General features: G+C 60.7%; 6 protein-coding genes across 6 annotated transcripts; 4 read left to right on the top strand and 2 right to left on the bottom strand.

The window, feature by feature from the left end:
* Window positions 1–849: 849 nt before the first annotated feature.
* On the top strand, window positions 850–1,176 carry COLE_05710 (uncharacterized protein; the record flags this gene model as incomplete). The annotated part of the gene is made up of 1 exon (XM_018427149.2): window positions 850–1,176. One exon carries the CDS (start codon window positions 850–852, stop codon window positions 1,174–1,176), a length of 327 nt encoding a protein of 108 aa, XP_018280372.1.
* Window positions 1,177–2,057: 881 nt separating this feature from the next.
* COLE_05709 (uncharacterized protein) lies at window positions 2,058–2,969 on the top strand (the record flags this gene model as incomplete). Its single annotated transcript, XM_018422640.2, has 1 exon — window positions 2,058–2,969. One exon carries the CDS (start codon window positions 2,058–2,060, stop codon window positions 2,967–2,969), a length of 912 nt encoding a protein of 303 aa, XP_018280373.1.
* A 2,289-nt stretch (window positions 2,970–5,258) lies between these two features.
* On the bottom strand, window positions 5,259–7,472 carry COLE_05708 (uncharacterized protein; the record flags this gene model as incomplete). The annotated part of the gene is made up of 7 exons (XM_018425964.2): window positions 5,259–5,303; window positions 5,340–5,423; window positions 5,495–5,777; window positions 5,808–6,473; window positions 6,524–7,124; window positions 7,176–7,253; window positions 7,298–7,472. The coding sequence occupies 7 exons, from the start codon at window positions 7,470–7,472 to the stop codon at window positions 5,259–5,261; spliced, it is 1,932 nt and encodes a 643-aa protein (XP_018280374.1).
* A 1,958-nt stretch (window positions 7,473–9,430) lies between these two features.
* COLE_05707 (uncharacterized protein) lies at window positions 9,431–10,919 on the top strand (the record flags this gene model as incomplete). The annotated part of the gene is made up of 3 exons (XM_018422641.2): window positions 9,431–9,890; window positions 10,104–10,464; window positions 10,496–10,919. 3 exons carry the CDS (start codon window positions 9,431–9,433, stop codon window positions 10,917–10,919), a joined length of 1,245 nt encoding a protein of 414 aa, XP_018280375.1.
* Window positions 10,920–11,254: 335 nt separating this feature from the next.
* On the bottom strand, window positions 11,255–11,635 carry COLE_05706 (uncharacterized protein; the record flags this gene model as incomplete). The annotated part of the gene is made up of 1 exon (XM_018422642.2): window positions 11,255–11,635. One exon carries the CDS (start codon window positions 11,633–11,635, stop codon window positions 11,255–11,257), a length of 381 nt encoding a protein of 126 aa, XP_018280376.1.
* Window positions 11,636–12,600: 965 nt separating this feature from the next.
* On the top strand, window positions 12,601–16,957 carry COLE_05705 (uncharacterized protein; the record flags this gene model as incomplete). The annotated part of the gene is made up of 3 exons (XM_018422643.2): window positions 12,601–12,997; window positions 13,042–13,248; window positions 13,416–16,957. 3 exons carry the CDS (start codon window positions 12,601–12,603, stop codon window positions 16,955–16,957), a joined length of 4,146 nt encoding a protein of 1,381 aa, XP_018280377.1.
* Window positions 16,958–17,188: the final 231 nt, after the last annotated feature.

Here is a 17,188-nt window from a genome sequence, read left to right as displayed (position 1 = left end):
GGTGCGAGTGGATGTCGCGGCAGGGTGTGAGGGGCCCTCGGACGCCACCATGTCCGTGTTTGGCGGACTGGGCGAGCGTAGCCAGCCCTGCTACCACCATAGGGGGATGTCAGCGCCTGCAGGTCTCATTGCCGGCGGCCGCTGGATTGTACCGCGAGGGTTCCTCCAGGCTGAGAGCAACTGGCGGCAGGCGGTGCCATGTGATGTGCTCCGATGCACGAGGAAAGGAGGGAGTGGGACGGGGCTTGAACGAGCTTTCCCAGATGAGCAAGTGGTCTTGGCCACACCGTGTCCCTGTTGCATCACTCGGTGATGGCAGCCTCGACGTGCAGTGTGGGCAGCGGTGGCGTCTTCCGCATTCAAATCATGAAACGTGAGGCCCCACAAAGTTCCTACGGACAGCTGGTGCGAGACATTGATGTGGACTACATCAATGCGGCTGGTAAAAGTGCCCATAACGAAAGGTTGACATCGACAAACCACCTGTTCCGTTGAGCAGGCAGGAACAATGGCTGATTGCACCAAGATCTGCATCCCAAACCTTGTTCGTACAAGTGCAGTGGGTTCTGGATTCACACGCGCTGCAGCTCGCCAGTCTCACAACTCCCATACAACTCTCAGTCATGCCATCAAGACACAGCGGCCAGTCCAGAAGTCTCCATAGTCTCACAGTATCCTTAACAGACTCAATTGAATAAATTGAAGTCAGGGTCGTTATTCACCACAGTTTTTCCGACTCCAGGTCCGGGGTGCTGGTTTTCCGTTTGTCCTTACTCGACCTCCCTCACTCTCCCATGTCTGCCTCCTGTCATCTCCGTCGCCCAGACCACGATAAGCGCAAACAATTGAATGGTGGCGCAGACTGAATTGCTCACGTCTCACACGCCACCGCGCTGCATACGCTCACATCATGCCATATGGCCAAGATCTCATCGACCCCGGCCCTTGAGCTGTGCATATGCTTGTATGTACCGAGCCTTCTCGCTCTGGCTGGCCGTCCCAGCTGACTGTGCTGTCCTGGGTCAACCTCGGCCCAGGAGGCTGCAATTCACTACTTGTCACGCCCTGACATATGCTCGAACAGCTGCCAGCGACACTTTGCTTTCCTCTGGAGCTACTGCTGCGACGGTCGCTATGAGGATCCCACATTGGCTGCGTCGTCTGCGTCGCTCTTAACTCATCTTATCTCATTCTTGTTGCCCGTACCAAGCTCAACAATTCCGCTCACGGAAGACCGCACGAGTCGACTGTGACGGGCCAACCTCTCTCTTTCCGAGTGACTGCCCTCTCCACAATCGCACCGATGCACGGCCTGCCCCCACGAAAGAGGTCTGTGACCTGGCGAATGGTCGCTCCGGCTCTCATCTTCGCCTTCGCATCTGTCCAGTTTGCCATCGTCCTGGCCGAATACTACAATGTACGCCTGCCCGTACGGCTGAATGTCATTTGGCAGTCGGGGCGCGAACAGCAGCCCATGCCAGAGCTTTTAGCACAGGCGCAGCTCACCGACATCCCCACCGCCTTCTCAGACCCCTCGGCCGACAACTACAGGTGGTACACGGAGGCCAAGCTGCGCCAGCTCACGGCGTGCATGACGCGAAGGGACTGCCCGCCCAACGCGGACAAGGTGAGCTTCCAAGCGGACCAGTCCCCGGCAAGCGTTGATGCTGATGTGAGATCGCCATCTTTGCGAGCTGGCACTGCCAGTGGGCGCTGTACGATAACTACAGGGGGGGTGAGGGTGTCTGGTGTTCGGGCATGATCCGCTCTCTCGAAAGGCAGGGCTTCACGGTGCTGCATGGCGGTGACAACGACTGGAGTGAGTCCGCGTGAGACGCACCGCCAAAGCACGCCGAGCAGAGGACTGACACCAGGGTATATACACCATCTACATCGCCAGCTAGGCGATATGGTGCGCGTTGTTGTCGCGGATCCGGGGGAGGAGGCCCACAAGGGCACGTTCGAGCAGTACCAGAAGAGTGTCTCACGGCCAGACGGTATCCCTGCCTGGAAGGTAAGCCAGTGATGTGGAAGCGCCCTGACACCAGTGGTTCCGGATGGCCTACTACCCGACGGGCGAGTCAGGCGTTGTTGGCAAGGCATGGATGATCACGGCTGAGCCACGCTTCCCACGAACCGAGGATTTGGAGCTTGTACAGTCGGCTTCGACCCCTGATGACTACACGTACGGTCCCTCGTGGTTCATGACCGGACACGAGGAGCTGCAGGTGAAGTCTGCACTGGGTGAGGCCGACTTTACGTTCCTTGGGTACGGCATCATGCCAAAGCCAGAAGACGCGGTCGTCGTACCATGGAGCGAGCGGCCAAACCGGGTCTACATCCTGGCTAAGCAGGCCCACTACTTTCACAACGGGCACCAGCATGTCTACAACTTCAGCTTCTTCGAACAGGCAGCCGAGGAGCTCGGGCGCGAGTTCCCTGGCTTCGAGTTCGTTGGCGGGTTCGAGGACAACCGCTCAGACGAGGACAAGGAGAAGTGGGGGCCTGTTCCGAGCGTCATCAAGAATTTTGGGCTCATGAACGCGTCCCGTTTTGACGCTGAGTGCGGTCAAGCGCGCCTCCTTCTGGGCATTGGCTCGCCGCCCCTCTCGCCAAGCCCGTACCGCGCCCTCTCACGCGGTGTACCGTTCGCGAACCCGCACACGATGCGCGACAACGGCGATGGGTGGGCCTACCAGCAGCATGAGAGCATGATGGACGTCCCCGAGCCGTACGTTTACCAAGTCGAGGCGTTCAACTACACCTCGTTTGTCGCTACGATCCGCAAGGCACTGCGGACGCCGATTGAGCCGCTCCGCTTTGAGCGCATGCGCCAGAGCACCGTCGACCGACGCATGCACGACTGGGTCACGTACGATTGGCGTAGGCTAGCTGCACAGATCCTTGAAGACCGGCTAGCTGGAAACGAGACGCAGGGCGGTGGCTCTTTCCGAGTATTTGAGCTATAGGGTGGCCTTATGCCGATGGCAGGTAGATAATCCTTTGTTGTAACAGTTTGATTCTGCAGGGGTTTCGAGTTTACGGGGGTGTTGAGTGCTCGAGACATTGGGCGAGATGCCAGGCAGTTGCCAGTCAAGCTTAGCCCACTCGCCGCTTCGACGGACGATGGCGTGCGGATGTATGGGTTTTGGACCGTGACCGGGGAGTGAGCTACCGACTGTGAGGTTCGCATTCACATGACATCGGAGCCTCGCGCCGTTGCGGGTGGGGGTGCCTGCGTCAGTGGCTCTCAGGACAGAAGGTGAGCAATCAGCAGACTCAGTCATTGGCTCGCACCCAGTTGTGGGCGTCGTCTCACCGCTTGGACCACGAGTATGACCGGGAGCAGACATACTACAGCTCATGCTTGCAGGCTGAGAATTAATACGGCCCGCCCAGCCCTCTTTGATTGTTCTTCACACTCCTCTCTCACACCTCGCCCCGCCGCCAGTCGCTACTCTCCCACGTCGCCCCGCTCCACACGGTCACTAAAAGCTGCTCGTATGCCGGAAAAGGAAGTCGAATCTGCACGGAGGAGGCTGCCATGCTTGTGCCGCAAGCTGTATGGAATCTGTCGGTATGTAGCCCCAAGACGGATCAGGCGTCGGGCGAGGGGAACCACGGAGTGCAACCGCAGAGGAGGAGTAGAGACGAGACTTCGATTCTGAGGCAACTGAGCGGTTGCGGCACATTATTGAGGAGAGGCATTCTCACCGTAGCGCAGAAGGAAATCCTCTGCAGGGGAGCATAGTATCTGCATATCAACCTCTCGCAAGCTTCACATTCGGCAATCGTCGCCGATCCACATACTGACACCCAGAGCACCCAGACAACTCGACAACCCGTAACAGGTCCATCCCGATGGCCGCGCACAGAAGAGTGAGTTTATCGAGGCCCCAGCCCCCTCCCCCGATGTCCCCCCCCCCCCAAACTCCCTCCCCCCATCCCCTCCACATTCCGCAGCTCTTTAAAACCCAGGGCACCCACTGGTGGCCCGGTGGAGGTTGACCACCTTTCTCTGGCGGCGTCAACGCCACCCTCGCCACCAACATGCTTCTCCTCGCCATCCATCCGCCAACGTCACACCACCACCCACACCACAGGTAACTGAGTCAAAAGCAGCGCTCACAAGCCGGTAAAGACGTGATTCGAACACGTGCTCCCGAAGGAAACTGATTCAGTGGGTACTAGAAGTCAGCCGCGATAACCACTCCGCCACTTCACCCAGGCCGTGTGATGGTAAGCGAAGCCGTTCCGCCGAGCTCTGGGTCTCGTTTGCGGCCCCAAAGCCCCAAAAATACAGCTAGACAACCTCTGCCCACTCTGGAGAGTGCATACATCCATGCGGGTTGTAACTTCGGCCATTTTCAGCACTTGGTTGCATGCAAGACGCTTCAGATAACTGCAGCGGCTATTGCACAATTAGTCGTTTTCGTGTAGCATTGTCTATAACAAGAATCGCCGCTACGATAATGCATTGGGCAGATATCAAATCAATATACCGGCTTTCTGCAGTGCATGGACATTGCCTCCTTTCACAATTCCACCGTGATGTACAACACTGAGTGGAATGCTATTTGGTAAATCGGCGCGGGCCCACTTGAAATGTGAGCCGCCGTTCTTTTTTGGCATTGGTTCGTAGCCAGCGCTTCGCAGCGCTCGCTCGACTTTTCGGATGGGCTCGTCTGTGGCCATGATGGGAGTGGGGCAAGGGTGTTGGCGGGAGGGGATACACTGGCGGTGAACTCAAGTGAAGGCTGGCTATAGACGGGGGTGTCTGTCCTGCCTTTGGTAAAGAGATGATGAGACTAGTCGGTGAGAATGTCAACTCAATGCAGAGTAAAGCCGCTTATATATCTTTCCAGATCTCGTGGGATGAGCCAGCTCGCGTTGATTTGCATGCAGCTCGTTTGTGTTTTTGTGGTGTGGCTGGAGCAAAGCAGTAGACGACAGATAACCGTGTGTCACGGTTGCAAAGGCAGTCTCTGTCAAAAGATCTCCAAAGGACCCGCCATCAGCGTGTAATTATTGAACGTGCTTGCAGGAATGTTGGGAGCGAGTTGCGCCATCATGCGCTCTGGGTGTATCATCTGCAACGTATAGACCTACTGTACTCTTCCAACAGCCACTCCTCGGCCAATCCACCTCTTCATCGACGTGCCACATTATCTTATCACCACAGTCGGCGCTCATTGCGCACTGCCGCGCCGTGCGCGTTGCCCACGGGTTTAAGGCTAAACCGTGCATTCTTGATCACATCAGCCGGCGCCAGCATCCCTGCTATCGTCCGCCTCGGCGTGATCCTGGCTATAAGCGGTGACCACCATCCACAAACTCACTGTTCTGAGCGTGAAGGCGAGGCTGTCTCCGAGTGTGAGTGTGTGGGTGGGCTGGCAGCGGAAGTGGGGGCGGGATCCTCTGCACTGGTGGCGGGAGACGCCACATGTGTACGAACACTTTGGGCACCTGTTTTGGGAGTGGCCGGGTGGCCCACCTCGATGTGCTTCAGCCCCTGCGCAGCGGCCTGCAGCATGGCGGGTGTGGCGTGCAGCACTGCCTGCATTGATGTGGGTTCAGTGGTGGGCGCAATAGACATCGTCTTGCTGGGAGGAGCGGTACTAGATGGTGACGGTGCGCTGAGCGCACTCGGCGGCAAGCTCGGGGCGACAGGCGTGAGGCTCTCGCGGCGACGCGCAAGCTGGGCCGCTAAAGATCCCATGTCGGCAAGAAAGGGAGGAGTGAGAAACGACCGCGGGGGACTGGCAGGGATGAGTATTCTGATGTCAGTCAATTCTGACAGCGCGTACTTTTCAGACGGGGTGAAAGTGCCCGAGGCGTTGACATCCATCCCAAAGCTACTGCGGCATTTGCAGCAGACCGGGTCAGGCTCTGAGATTTGAGGCGCCAGTGGCAAGGGTATGGCTGTCGGTGATCGTGACTCTTTAAGATCTTTGACCGCGCCACCCAGCACCACCTGCGCAGCGGCAATGATATCTGCCGCGTCCCCGTTCACGCGGTTGCGGCTGGCCTTGAGAAGCGCGCGTGCCTCCCGCTTGGTGCCCGCCTTCGTGTGGAGTGTTGAAATTGCGCGTTGGGTGGGCGTGCTCACGGATGGGTTCGCCATATGCGCGGTGCGCCGCGGCGTGTCGTTGTACCCAATCTCCCTAAGGCCTGCAGTGCGCAAAGTCCCGGGGCTGTCGCCGTTCTTGATTCCTGCATCAAGGACGGCTTTGGCTCCGAGCATCGCGGCCTTGTCTCCGGCAAGTTTAGCCCGCGCATGCTCCACAGCCTTGCGTGTGCGTTCTCTCGGAAGCTTGGGGCTCAATGGGAAGTTGAACGGGTCCCGCGGGGCAGGGTTGGCTGAGCTTCGTCGCCGTGGGCTCGGCGGGACGGCAGTTGCCAGCGCCCACGCCTCGATACGGCGGCACGCCGTTTCCTTCTCAGAGATGGATGGCGGGGTTTTGAACGTGGTGCTATCATCAGTACGTCAATCTTCCGCCTGGAGAGAGCTTTACGAGCTCACCTGATGCGAAGGCCTTTGGGGGTCTTTGTCAATGTGTTGCGTCGGCTGCGCACAACAGGCTTTCCGGGCGAACGCCGAGGAAGCTTGCTCGGAGATGCAGGTGTCGCGGGACTCTTTGCTGTTCGCCTCACGCTCGGGGTCGCCGAAGCGCGGCTGGCGCTGGTGGGCGCGGCGTAGGATGGCACGGGATGGGACGTGGTGGTCTTGGGTGACCGTGTCTTGTGGACACAGTCCCCTTGTGCTGTGGCCGGGGCTGGGTTCTTTGTGGCTGCGATACCCTTGCCGGAATGGGAAGTCTTGGAAGGACAAGGACTCTTCGTCTTGCTCTCGCGCCGACGAGCCATTACCTCAGCTTTGCTCATCTCGCTGAGCGGGCGCCGTAGAGGTTCGTCATCCACGCCATCACCGTCAGCAGTCAGTCCAAGCGTGTTGGCCTGCACAGAGGTCGGTCTGTACATTGAAGCTTCCACGGGTGTGTTCATGGGGGTGAGTGTGCGCTGGACTGTGCGCTTGGGGGTACTGTGTCGGCTTGCGTGCGTTACATCGCTCAACGAGGAGGAGACTGTGCTCCCATACCATTGCGGCGAGCCCACCGGTGGAACTGATATCAGCTACCACGCGGTCACGCGGCCTCCAGAAAGGCGAGGCTCACCGTTCTCCTTTGTTGCCATCTCAACACGCAGGTCTTTGGCTAGTGACGCCTTGGTTGGGGAACAGTAGCTAGGTGCGGCTGCGGTCAGCGTCAAGCATGCAGCTGCTGAAGAGGGCGCTCACTTTCAGGTTCTAAAGTCACCAGTCGAGACTGTTTGAGAAGCTTGGAAAAGAAACTCGCGACAGTAGACGAAGAGACAGGCAGAGGAGCAAAGGGCGGCTGAGCAGATGGAGGCAGCCGTGTGAGGTTATCCCGGGCGTGTTGTTGGTCGTGCGCACCCGGCGCCACCGGCCCCATGTTTACACCACAGCACGTTATCGTTGTTGTCGCTGTTGCGTGTGATGAAGCGGCTGACTGTTTGATTGAGTGGGGGAGAGGTGGCGATGAACAGGGGGACATACACAGGCATTGATGTGTGTGCTCGGCTTTTATTGCGTGTGCATGGTTCGCGACCACCGTGCGCGCAACGCCACACAATCTACCATGCGACGCTCTCTCACATTGACCAGGCGTGACTAGGGTGTGAGCCGGCTCTTGCAGAGGTGCCGCTCGAGTCACAGCGGGAATGCTGAGGAGATTCGTACGACGTATCGTCTCAGGCTAGCCGGTCCCAGTACCCGAACGCTACGACCAGAAGGATGGACTGCGGTTAAAAGACTGTCGGAAAGCTCATATCTGGAGGTCGTGCGCCATTATTCAACAGCATAAGACCATTTTTCCCCATAATGAAGGCGAGGAGAGATCGTTAGTTGATGGCGATTCATTTGTGAAACCGCTTGGGTCAGCACACTCCCCTCGATGGCGACTCACCGTGCAAGAAGAATCAAGGACTGAGACAGAGTCAGAGCGGCAGTGTGACAGTCTCAGCTCAAGCTCCCCCCAGCTTCTAAGAGCACAGAGCGAGTGAATGATGGCCGTGAGATGGCATTAGGCGATGACTGTGAATGAACACAGTCTGATGGGACTCAGGACAATGAGCTTGGATGGCACCAGAGTCCATGGAGGTACGCATTGGCACCTGCCGCAGCAGTCGAGCAGCTGCGAGCGTCCCAAAGACTCTCTACGTGTACATGGAGAAAGGCACCACCCCTCGTTACCTGGACAAAGATAGTCCATGCATCATTACCAGGATCGCGACATGCGATGCATCTCCGCACGCAAGTCCGGGAAGTCTCGGCAATCTTCGGGTGCTCCGGAACCCGCCAGAGGTTCGATTGGCGCAGCGGTTAGCGCGGCAGATTGCAATTACCTCTATCGTAATACATCTGTAGGTCCTTGGTTCAATTCCGAGATCGAACTTCTTTTGCTGATCTGCCGAGGCAAGTACACACCAGCCAACGTGCGAGGAAGAACACCGACTGCAGATGAGCAGACATAGAGTTGCACCGGTCCGACGACATTAGGAGGCTAGGACTTGACGAGTGACTGGACCGGTGACGACAACCAGCTTATGATATCACAGCTCTCCCCACGACTTGCTGAAATCGCGCCGCACATCCTCCCGTGGCGAGGGGAATAAGAAGTAAAAGGAGCAGTACCATGCGTGAGGCTGACATGACGATCTTTAGAGTAAGTTCTAGCCCAATGTGAACTGCGGATCTGGTGATCGTAGAGGACGGAGTAATGATCGTCGTATTATCGCATAGCCTCTCATGCTTATCGTCAGGTCCAGCCAGGTCTGTGCGCCCCCCAGAACGCCGATCATATTGATCGACGCAATCTCCCCACGATACTTCCTCGGAAGCTGCTTCGACGCCCGCGTCTTTGGGACGATGTGCCCACTCTCCGAAACTCCTCATGGCGCCGTGCGTTTACGGCGTACGAGGGGAGGGCGTTGCCGTTCCAGCCACCCCGGGGCATGCTTTCGGCAATCAATATTCATTGGCTGTGAGCAATAAGTTGCCGTAACCTCCGGCGTCCAGGCTGATGTCACGTCAGATGGCTGAATTGCCCGGCTCGGCATCTCTCCCTCTGGCCGCTCACCCAGCATGCCCAGCATTCTCAGCCCCGTCTTTTCTGGGCAACGAGGCACAAGAAACTCTACCTGCACCCTAAAGCGGCAATGTAGGCTGCACCCGAACTGCGGAACCGCCGGATGCCCTCCGAACTCCCTGCTCCTCTCCCACCTGTGCCAAGGATCGCCGCGGCGGCGATCCTAGGCGCCAGCCTGAACTGTTGACACGTTGCATATAAGCACGTTCTCGGCTAAGACTTGTCCCAGGGTTGCCCATTCTCATCTCTACATTCTTCCCACCATGACGATTCGCATCATCGCCCCAGGCCGCCAGGTTACGGCCGCTAGCGCCAATGGCAACGGCGTTAACATCTCCATTGACGGCCACCACTTTGTCGTCGAAGCCAACCCGGGAGACAACATCCAGCTGCAGCTGGACAATGGGAGCGTGGACCTGCCGCCCGCGAACGACGACGACCGCCGCCGCGGCTGGCGCCGCCTGAACGCCAACAATGCGCTCGCGTTCGGTGTCGACGAAGACAAGGTCGTCGTGCTTCCGGCTTGCAACATGAACGACTGGATGAGCGGGCTTCCGGACGACCGTGCTGTGGCCGACCTCACCATCCCGGGCACACACGAGTCCGCGTCGCTTTACGGCGGCTTCATCTCGCAATGCCAAAACCACGACGTCGGCCAGCAGCTGCAGCACGGCATCCGCTTCTTCGACATTCGCCTCAAGTCTAAGAACGGTCAGCTGGAGAGTGAGTTAAGTTGTGTGGCTTGACATGAGCTGCCAGCAGGCCCGGGAAGGGAGCGTGTCCGTTCTGCCTCTCCTCTTCATCCTCAGCGCCCAAGGCTCCGTCTCACCACGGAGCCATGGGCGCTGAGGATAGAGCTTGCCAACGGCGGCCGACGTCGACGCCTCTGAGCCCGCCGCCTGACTGGCCTTTCTTCTAACGTCCCGCTAACACCAGCCTACCACGGCATCCAGGCTCAAGACTCCACGCTCCAGCAACAGGTTGAGTGGATCGAGAACTTCCTCCGTCAGAATCCCCGCGAGACTGTCATTCTGTCGATCAAGCAGGAGCAGGAGGATGCCGAGGACTTCCCGCAGCTCGTGCAGGACGCCCTGTCCTCCGGCATGTGGCACTTTGACGAAAACGTCCCTACGCTGGGCGACGTGCGCGGTAAGGGTATCTTCTTCAGTCGCTTCGGCAAGAAGCGCGACGACCAGTTCCCGAACGGGCAGGGCCTCAAGCCCTTGAGCTGGCCCGACAACCGTGGCGAGGGTTTCGACGTGGACTGGCATGGCACGGCCTTCCGCATCCATGACTGGTGAGTGGACCTGCCTCCACGCTAACCGCAGGTACGACACTGAGAACATCGGCGAGAAGACGAGTCGGATCTGCAACTTCCTTGAGTCGACCTGCGACGGACGTGGCGCGGGCGTCGGCCCAAACCACCCTATGAGCATCGTCTTCGCGTCCGGCGGCAAGTTCCCGCAGGCCCCGCCGCACTGGATGGCGTCGGGAGGCTCGGCGGGCGGCATGTCGCAGGTGCTCTCCGTGGGCGCTAACCTCTTCGGCAAGATCAGCGGAGGCGGAGGTGGTGGCGGCGGTGGTGGGCAGGAGACGGGGCCCGAGGGCGGCGTGAATGCGCGCCTTGTCCGCTGGCTGCTTAACAAGGCCATGGAGGGGCGCCGGCCACGCGCCATCCTTAATCTCGACTTTTACGACGAGACGAATGCGATGCAGGAGCTCATCGCGGCGCTTAACGCCCTCCCGGAGTAAGATACGGCGCGTATGGACAATGGCGATGAGGTCATAGCAGCAGTTATGTAGTTTTGAGGAACGCGGATAGTCGGCAGGTACCTCACTGACTCTCGCGAGCGTCGTGCTCTTCGAATCAATGGCCGATCCGCACGGCCGCACGGACTGAGACGCAGAACAGTTTGCTGGTGTTAGTCTCACTGGTAACCGCCATGCATCAAGAACGATCGTCGGAGCTTGCTGCGGCTGCGCAGCCTTCGGTCAGCTGCTCGTTCCCATTGACCGGGGCCACTGAGACCGGTGAGAGATCAAACGGTGTCGGGGTTGCGGACGTGAGTTTAAGACGGATACGCTGATCACTCCCTTGCCACTGCCTGCTGTCTGTCAGGCGGGCCTGCTCCTGGCAAAATGACTGTCATGGCCCGCCCCATCATAGGTTTGACCTCGGAGCACATATGTCTCACATTGTCGAACCCCAGGTCTGGGACAGTGACTTCGGTTAGCTTCGCCCTACGGGGAAGCTGGGCAAGCCGTCTGGTGGCGATGATCTGTCGATCCGCCTCTATGATCCATGATGGTGTCGTTTCGAGGGTGGTGGTGGCAGACTGGGTGTGTGGCAGGCTAAATCCGGCAAAGCTCCACCCTTCCAACAAGGCGAGGGGCGGAGTGGCGGTAGCTTGAAACAGCACACCTACAAGTCGGGCAGTAGAGCCGAGTGAGCATTCTGCAGGTGTCATGCATGTTGATTTCCTGCTGCGCTCGTATCATACGTCTCATTCGACTGGTGACTTGCATGGACCCACTGGCCCAGAGGTGTGGTAAAGGGGTGGGGGTGATGATGGATGGGCGGAACTTTATCGACGTCATCGCGCCGAGAAATATCTTGGGTCGCAACAGTCGCAACAGTAATGGTGCAGCAGCGACGTATGTACTCCTCGTACTCCTCCGCCGTCCATCCCGCATCAGGTCTATCATCGCCACATCGCGAAATGCTTCTGAGCGTCAGTCTCACATCATCTCGTCATCGATGGCCGCGAGGTTCAGCTGTACTGGGTGGGCTATGGTCTTGATGTAGACAATGACGACGACTGGACCGCGTTCTTCCTGGCGTCCTGGAATGCCATGTGCCCGCCCCCTCCCCAAGAGCGCCGCCTCCGTCAGAGTACCCTCCGGTGCGCGCTTGGGTGTAGGGCAGCGATGGTAGAGCCCATCTGCAGCGGGCCACGAGCCGCGAACAAGCACGTGCCTTGAGCGCACCAGGTCCGAAAACAGTCACCACCCTGGTAGAGTTCTAGCAAGTGGCAGACGATACCCTTGGTCGCCGACGACAACATGACATCACTCATCCTCGAGTCCACTCTCTCTCTCGGTCTGACAGTCTTCTCAACCCACAGCGCTGCTGCGCACCCGCTAACGACACGGGCCCTGCGCCTGTATCGTTGCGGCCTTGTGCTCCGCATGCTCCGCCTATGCATCGAGCGCACCGGACACATGACCCCGGACACGCACATCGAACAGACAGGATGACCTCATCGCCGCGGCCTCACTACTCACCCCACCAACGAAGAGAGACCTCGCTGCTCCACAAGTCCCCGCCACCGTTGTATAAAGAGTAGCAGCTCCGCGTTCTCACATCCCCAGACTTCAGTCTCGTAGTGATCAGTACAGAACAACTTCGAGTAACACCAACCAACAACCCAACATGAATCCCACCCACAGCGACGAACGCAGGGAGGGTATGGGTGTCGGTGGTATGCCCGGCGGCTTCGGCAGCGGCAACACCACCGGCACTACGACTGGCGCCACGACTGGTACCACTGGCACCACTGGTGCGACCACGACCTCTCACTCCTCGGGCGGCGGCCTCATCGAGAAGGTCAAGGACTTCCTCAGCCCTAGCACTGGCACCGGCGTCGGCAGCACCGACCCCGCTGTCTCCGGCACTGGCCACCACACCGGCACCAGTGCCACTGGCTCGCATGGCACCAACACTGGCAGCCTCATGAGCTCCGGCACCCACGGAACAGGCACCACGACCGACCGCGTCATGGACAAGGTCACCCCTGGCACCAACACCTACGGCTCGACCGACCCTATGCGTGAGTCCGCCCGCCCGCGAAGGCTCTCTTGTACTGACATGTAGACACTGGCAGTGCTATGACCGGCCAGCACGGTCTTCCCGGCACTGACGGCCGCCACGGCCCCACCACTGGCGGCTCTGGCCTCACTGGCTCCCACGGCACTGGCTCTGGCCTCACCGGTGGCAACCACGGTCCTGGCACAACTGCCGACCGCACCATGGACAAGATTACCCCTGGCACCAACACCTACGGGTCGACTGACCCCATGAGTGAGTAACTGTTTTTGGTCGGCAATCACGTGGGCCGAGGCTAGTGAGAGTGCAGAGCGGAACATTCATTCCTCATCTCTCATCACATATCGTGCACATCCTGCCCACTGAATTGTACTGTGCCCCGTATACATCCCCATTTCAGCGGCAACATGCTAACCGCGCAGACTCCGGCAGCGCCGTCACCGGCCGTCATGGCCTTCCGGGCACCGAGGGCCGCTCCGCCACGGGCCAGCACGGCACCGGCAGCATGATGAGCTCATCTGGACCTGGCACCACGACCGACAAGATCATGGACAAGATCACTCCTGGTCAGAACACCTACGGCTCGACTGACCCGATGAACTCGGGCAGCGCCATGACGGGCCAGCACGGTCTCCCTGGCTCTGAGGGCCGCTCCGTCACCGGCCAGCACGGCTCTGGCCTCACCGGCCAGCACAGCTCTGGCTTCACTGGTCAGCATGGCTCTGGCCTTACCGGTACGGGCACTACCGCCTCCCGTGGCCCCGGCACCACGACCGACAAGGTCATGGACAAGATCACCCCCGGCCAGAACACCTACGGGTCTACCGACCCCATGAACTCGGGCTCGGCCGTTACAGGCCAGCACGGCGCCCCCGGCTCGGAGGGCCGCCACGGCACGGGCTCCGCTCTCGGCGCTGGCGCCCTCGGCGCCGGAGCCGGCGGCCTCGCGGGCCACCAGTACAGCCAGCACCACAGCTCGGGCGTCACTGGCTCGCACGGTCCCGGTACAACCACCGACAAAATGCTCGACAAGGTAACCCCCGGCACCAACACCTACGGCACTACCGACCCGACCAACTCTGGAAGCGCCATGACTGGCCAGCGTGGCCTACCCGGATCGGAGGGCCGCCACGGCCCGACCACGGGCTCAGGCTTCACCGGCTCGCACGGCTCGCACGGTACCCACGACAGCCACACCCATGACACCCACACGCACGGCACCCACACTCACGGGACCGGTATGACCGGCAGCGGGATGACCGGGAGCCGCGGCCCTGGAACCACCACCGATAAGATCATGGACAAGGTGACTCCGGGCTCCAACACATACGGCACCACTGACCCCACCAACTCGGGCAGTGCCGTCACTGGCCAGCGCGGCCTTCCCGGATCCGAGGGGCGGGGCCACGGCAGCGCACTCGGCGCTGGTGCGGCCGGCGCGGGTGTTGGCGCCCTCGGCGCCCACCAGTACAACGAGCGCCACGGCGTGAACACGGGCTCGAGCGGCCCGGGCACCACCGGCGACAAGGTCATGGACAAGATCACGCCCGGGCAGAACACGTACGGCACGACCGACCCTGCTCACTCCGGGTCTGCCATGACGGGCCGCCACGGCGCGCCCGGCTCCGAGGGCCACCGCACCGGCAACGTCGGCTTCGCTGACTCCACGTCGCCGTCCAGCACGCGCAGCGGCGGCGACCTCTCCTCGCTCCCCCGCCAGGAGCGCTCGCCCGATGACGGCTCCGTCCCCGCCCAGGCTGTCCGTCAGGAGGGCATGACCGCCGAGGACGCTAAGATGCGCATGGCCTTCGAGAAGATGGGTATCTCCAAGGAGGAGTTCCGCCACGACAACGACACCCACACCACCGGCACTACCGACACCACGCTGCCGGGCGGCGACCGCCGCTCAGTCTCTGGCGCCACTGGCACCTCCGGTACCACCGGCGCCACTGGCACTGGCGACCACCACCACCACTCGGGTGCGGGCACCGCCGCCACTGCAGGCCTCGCTGGCGCTGGCGCAGCTGGTCTCGCTTCCCACCACTCGGGCTCGCACTCGCACACCGGTACGGGCACCGGCATGACGGGCGCCCACGGCACTCACGGTCCCGGGACCACCGGCGACAAGGTCATGGACAAGGTTACGCCGGGAACGAACACGTACGGTAGCACCGACCCCACTCACTCTGGCTCCGCTGTCACGGGTCAGCGCGGCCTCCCGGGCTCCGAGGGCCGCTCTGCCACTGGTCAGCACGGTATGACTGGCCAGCACGGCATGACTGGCCAGCACGGAACGACCGGTCAGCAGAGCATGATGGGCTCCCACGGAACGACGGGCTCACACGGAATGGCCGGCTCGCACGGCCCGGGCACCACTGGCGACAGGATGATGGACAAGGTCACTCCTGGTCAGAACACTTACGGATCAACTGATCCCATGAACTCGGGATCTGCTGTTACGGGCCGCCACGGTGCTCCTGGCTCCGAGGGCCACCACACTGGCTCCGGCTCCGCTCTTGGCGCCGGCGCTCTCGGCGCAGGTGCTGGCGGCCTTGCTGCCCACCAGTACAACCAGCATGGCCAGCACGGCCAGCACGGCGACCGCGGCCTCTCCGGTCAGCACGGTTCGACTCATGACGCTACCATGAAGGACAAGATCATGGACAAGATCACTCCTGGAAGCAACACCTACGGAACCACTCAGCCTGGTGTCTCGCCATCTCACGGCTCTACGGGATCGGGTCTTACTGGCTCGCACACCCACGGCACCCACGAGCGCACTCACGGCACCCACGGCACCCACGAGCGCACTCACGGCACCCACGACACCCACGGCACTCATGGTACGCACGACCACAGCCACGGTACGCACACCCACGGTACGCACACCCACGGCACTCATGGCACTGGCCCGGGCACCACGACCGACCGCGCCATGGACAAGATCACCCCTGGGCAGAACACGTACGGCTCGACGGACCCGATGCACTCTGGATCGGCGGTCACCGGTCGCCACGGTCTTCCAGGCTCGGAAGGCCAGCACACTGGTACTGGTTCAGCGCTCGGAGCCGGAGCCCTCGGTGCCGGCGCCGGCGGCATGGCTGCCCACCAGTACAACCAGCACCAGTACAACCAGCACCAGGGTACTGGTGCCACTGGCACGCACGGGATGGGTGGCGGCATGACTGGCAGCCACGGGCCTGGTACGACTACCGACAAGATGATGGACAAGGTGACCCCGGGTACGAACACCTACGGGACCACCGACCCCACCAACTCGGGGTCAGCCCTCACTGGCAAGCACGGGCTTCCGGGGTCTGAGGGCCGCACAGGAACTGGCATGACCGGCACCCACGGCGGTATGACTGGAGCTCACGGTCCCGGCACTACTGGTGACAAGATGATGGACAAGATGACGCCTGGCAGCAACACCTACGGCTCGACCGACCCCATGCACACTGGTTCCGCCGTTACTGGCCAGCACGGTCTTCCCGGAACCGACGGTCGCTCGGTTACTGGCCAGCACGGCGTCGCAAGCTCTGGCGCTGGTGTGATGAGCTCGCACTCGCACCACCAGGGTACGACTTCCGACCGCATGATGGACAAGGTTACCCCGGGAGCCAACACCTACGGGACGACCCAGACTGGTGCGGACCCGACTATGCGCCAGCCCGACATGCGCCAGCACGACAAGATCATGCCTGGTGGCCCGACCAGTGGCACGGGTACCCACGGCACTGAGCACCACCGCACTGGCAGCACGGGCTCGGGTGGCGGCCTCATGCAGAAGATCAAGGACAAGGTCGAGGAGGTCGTCGGCGGCAGTGGCACCGGCCATCACAACACCGGTGCACACCCCACAGCTGTCGGCCACGGTGTCAACCCGACAACTGGCGCCGGCACCACGACCGGCACCGGAGCCGGCCTCGGCGACAGCACCACTGGTGCTTCGCGCCTCCCTTGAGCGCTGAGCAGTGTAACGATATTTCATGCCCCTGTTCGATCGTAGTTCTGAAGCCTGAAGCAAAGTTGAAAGAAGCGCAGCAGCAGACACGTAGTAGGAGCTGTAACCAGTAATGAAGAAGATGCAGAAGCAGATAACCAATGAACTGTTCCGTGTCTCGGACTGGCCGCGGTTTCCGGTTTCCGGTTTCACATTAGCACCTATTAGGCTCGCCCCGATCCCGCGGTTAAG

Source organism: Cutaneotrichosporon oleaginosum (assembly GCF_008065305.1).
Source record: "Cutaneotrichosporon oleaginosum strain ATCC 20508 chromosome Unknown ATCC20508_contig05, whole genome shotgun sequence".
Classification (NCBI taxonomy): Eukaryota; Fungi; Basidiomycota; class Tremellomycetes; order Trichosporonales; family Trichosporonaceae; genus Cutaneotrichosporon; species Cutaneotrichosporon oleaginosum.
Note: the sequence above shows the minus strand (reverse complement) of the source record. Positions and strands in the feature narration are given on the sequence as shown.